At 35.7% G+C, this 3,605-nt stretch overlaps 1 protein-coding gene across 1 annotated transcript in view; it reads right to left on the bottom strand.

Annotated features, from left to right (window-relative positions):
- INADL (InaD-like (Drosophila)) overlaps positions 1 to 3,605 on the bottom strand; it is a 475,627-nt gene that overhangs the window by 205,305 nt on the left and 266,717 nt on the right. The window contains 1 exon segment of the mRNA XM_011988948.1: positions 1,706 to 1,902. Within this exon segment, the coding sequence (XP_011844338.1) occupies positions 1,706 to 1,902 (197 nt within the window).

The raw sequence follows: 3,605 nt of genomic DNA, 5'->3' as shown, positions 1-3,605 counted from the left end.
TCTTGGAGTCTGGCAAGCCTGGGTTCTTAACCACACTTAGTCACTTAGTTCTGCAATATTAGGTATGTTATTTACCCAGTTTCTCATCCATAAAATGGAGATAATAATAGTTGTTATCATAAAGCGTTCTTAAGAATACTGAATACAAATATGTACAATGCATATGCGCAGTGCTAGTAATAACTGAGTACACTGGCTCTAACTTTCATCATTTTTACTACCGCCATCGCTTTTGTGTCATCTCTGAGGAAGTCTCTAAACATAAGCCAAAGGAAACAAACTGAGGTAATGAATAATATTAGTTACATAAGGTCATCTTTGACTTTATTTATGTAATGATTATGCTCGTCAGGGTTATGACCCAATGTGGGTCCCATTCAGGATGCTATATCATAAAAGAACAAGAAAAGAAAAGTATTCCTGGAAGTGACTTCTTTGCAGAAATAGGTTTTAAGTGGGAAGAAGCAACCAGCGATTGGAAGAAAGAGTTGATGGTGATGGTCTTCCTGTTGCACCTGGCCAGCTGTGGCAGTAGTTATTATTAGGCAAGTAAAATTATGGATGACTGTAAATTCTATTCTGAGTCAAGTCTGAGGAGGAAATCATAAAATGCAAAATCAGTAAGCCTTCATTTCAAGTAAGCAGTGTAACACTCAGCGTCTCCGTGATTTAGCTCGCCTAAATGTCCTAAAGTTGGAACATTTTATCAAATAGGCCTTAAAGCACAATGGTTTATAGAGAGCTACAAGTCAAACTGCCTGCCATTGAATCCTAACACCATCATTTACTTTCTGATCTCACCAGTAAAAGAGGTTGTTCTGTTTGGTACCAGGTATATTTTAGCAGTTATTGTCATCATCATCATCATCATCATATCATCATCATTATTGCATTTCTCATTTTGTAATATAAATATCTTTTCATGCCTGTTTTCTTCTTCTAAACTGTGAGCTATACTAATGAAGGAACTGGATGTCTTCATCTCTTTTTCTGTTTCTGGTCCTAATAGACACTCAGAAGTGTTAGCTGAAAGAATGAGTGAATGAACAACCAAATGAGTATCAAACTAAGATAAGCTCAGAACAGATACCTTGAATTTAAGTGTAGAAGAATAATAACCTTTTCAGATTATTAATGAAATTATCTAGAGTAATTTAAAGAGGATCAGTCATCTTCTTAGCTTCTCTTTTGTCTATTCTATTCCTAAAGAAAGAACCTATGTAACCTTAACCCATATCCTGAACTTCACAGACATTAACTATTATTTTTGAGACGTTCACAGGCTCTTGTTGGCTGTAACATCTTCCCCACTTCCCTGCCCCCAAAAACTGAAGAACAATAACAGTTACACATATGATTAATTCAAAACCCAAAGAGAATTTTGATAAATACTACCAAAATTAGGTTAATATACAAACAAATTAATTTTGAATATTTAAAAATTGATATTAAAAACAAAGGTTTTAATATGTTTCAATGATATTTTACTGAAGAACTTCTAAAATATTCTGTGAGATTAGTTTTCACATAAGCAGCAAATAACATTTGCAAGCAACATTTCTGTTCTTGCTTTGAAAAATGATTTTAAGTAGTTGAAGGAAATATAATTTGACATCATTCTTTTCTTTCACCTCATTTTCCTGTAGAACATCCACTGCACCCATCCACTTCACCAAAAGACAAGTTAAAAACATATGCTTCTCACCTCTAAGAGTTCATCTCCAATACGCATTCGTCCATCTGTGGCAGCAGGTCCTTCCGGGTTAATTCCCACCACAAATATGCTCATGCGTGATCGGTCTTTATTACCAGCAAGGCTGAGTCCAAGTCCATTCTTATCTTTTTCAAGTTCAATAATGTGCAGTTCTCCAGGCAGATCTGCATATCTTTGTCTGATTTTTTCTATTAAAAGAATTTTTAAAACATTAAATAGAGTAACTTGATCTGTATTATTGAGATGTCAGCATTTTCCCATCCTTACTGTGATTTCTCAACCACGGTACCTTTTTTGTTTTTGAAGAGACAGAGTCTTGCTATATTGCCCAGACTGGAGTGCTGCAGTGGCTGTTCACAGGCGTGACTATAGCACACTGCAGCCTCCAACTTCTGCCTCAGTCTCCCAAGTAGCTGGAACTACTAGTATGTGGCACTGTGCCAACCTCTATAATAATTTATTTTTGAGAATGAAGGTACTTAAGGCCATGCATGGCCTTAGATGTAGGTTACAGTTAAAAATTATTTTATTTCCTGCTAAGAAGTTTAACTCACCCATAAGACCTTCTGATTGTTCAGGTTCACACTGGCCTAGACTTTCTGTGGACTCTTCTTACCTAAGTCAATCAACACAAAGTGGCAGAAACCATGGTCCCTTTCCTATCTGCCCCAATCCACCCGCACTACAAACGGAAACAAAAATATTAACTGAGCACCAGATTTAAGGCAAGCAAAGTGTTTGGTCTTAGAGATATAATGCTGAACAAAACAATAATGCTTTCTCCTCTTAGGACTTATGGTCCAGTAGGAAGGAAAATCAACAATTAATTCTAAATAATTACATTAATATATATTAAATAATTACATTAATATATATTAATACGAAGGGTACCAAATAACACTGGGTTATGGGAGGAAAAGCAAGAGGAATTAAGGGTGTTGGTTTAGCTGTCATATTTGAATTCATTCCACAAATCTACCACTTACTCAATATCTAACAATGAATACACTGTTTTATCTATCTCTATGAGGTTCCACTTCTTCATCTATAAATCGTTACTATCCATTTCATGGATGTTGAGAAAATTAAACAACATACATGTTAAAGGGCTTAGCGGCTCATAGTTTATAGGTGTTCTATACTTCTCTTATTCCATCTTCTGTCTCACTTTGCTACCTCTATGTTAGGGTCAAAAGGACCTGTTTTAGGAGATGGCTGGCTATGTCTCACTTGTGTTGGTTCTGTGCAGCAAAACCACACTGACAAATCAGTGTGAGGATAGTACTGCCTTAAGCATGTCCTGTGCCCCACACAGCACAAGATCAGGCCAGGTGTGCCACCACACTCAAAAGCTACATGTCTACTACTATGGCTGGAAGCAATCATCTCAACAGCTTTTAAATAACAAATTAGTAGACTGTGACACTCTTGGAACTCTAAATGCTCATTCTAATGCTTCACTTATATTACATTTGCTGTCCTTAGGAGGGAACCTTGCAAATTAAAAGCTCAAGTCAAATCATTTGTCTTAAGGTGGAGTGGAGAAGAAGACAGCCCAGTCCACCCCATCGCTTTACCAGACTCAACAAACACTGCTTTATAAGTGAGTAGATAAATTTAAACTCATAAAAATGACTTTATGCATGAATTTATAATAAAAGAATAAGGCATAAGGGGGGCTTATTTTAGAATGAAAATAAATCTGCTTTACAAGAATTTTGAAGAGAATCTTAAAGAACTCTCACTGAACAAAGCTTGTTACTAATAAATGAACATATTTAGCAAAATACAGTAAAATGAAGGACTTGCAAGATCACAAAACTGTTAACTATATAGGAAAAGAGTTAAGTCATATTTACACTGAAGTGAATAAATACAAGGCATTTTTGCT

Source organism: Mandrillus leucophaeus, unplaced genomic scaffold (genome assembly GCF_000951045.1).
Source record: "Mandrillus leucophaeus isolate KB7577 unplaced genomic scaffold, Mleu.le_1.0 Scaffold341, whole genome shotgun sequence".
Classification (NCBI taxonomy): Eukaryota; Metazoa; Chordata; class Mammalia; order Primates; family Cercopithecidae; genus Mandrillus; species Mandrillus leucophaeus.
Note: the sequence above shows the minus strand (reverse complement) of the source record. Positions and strands in the feature narration are given on the sequence as shown.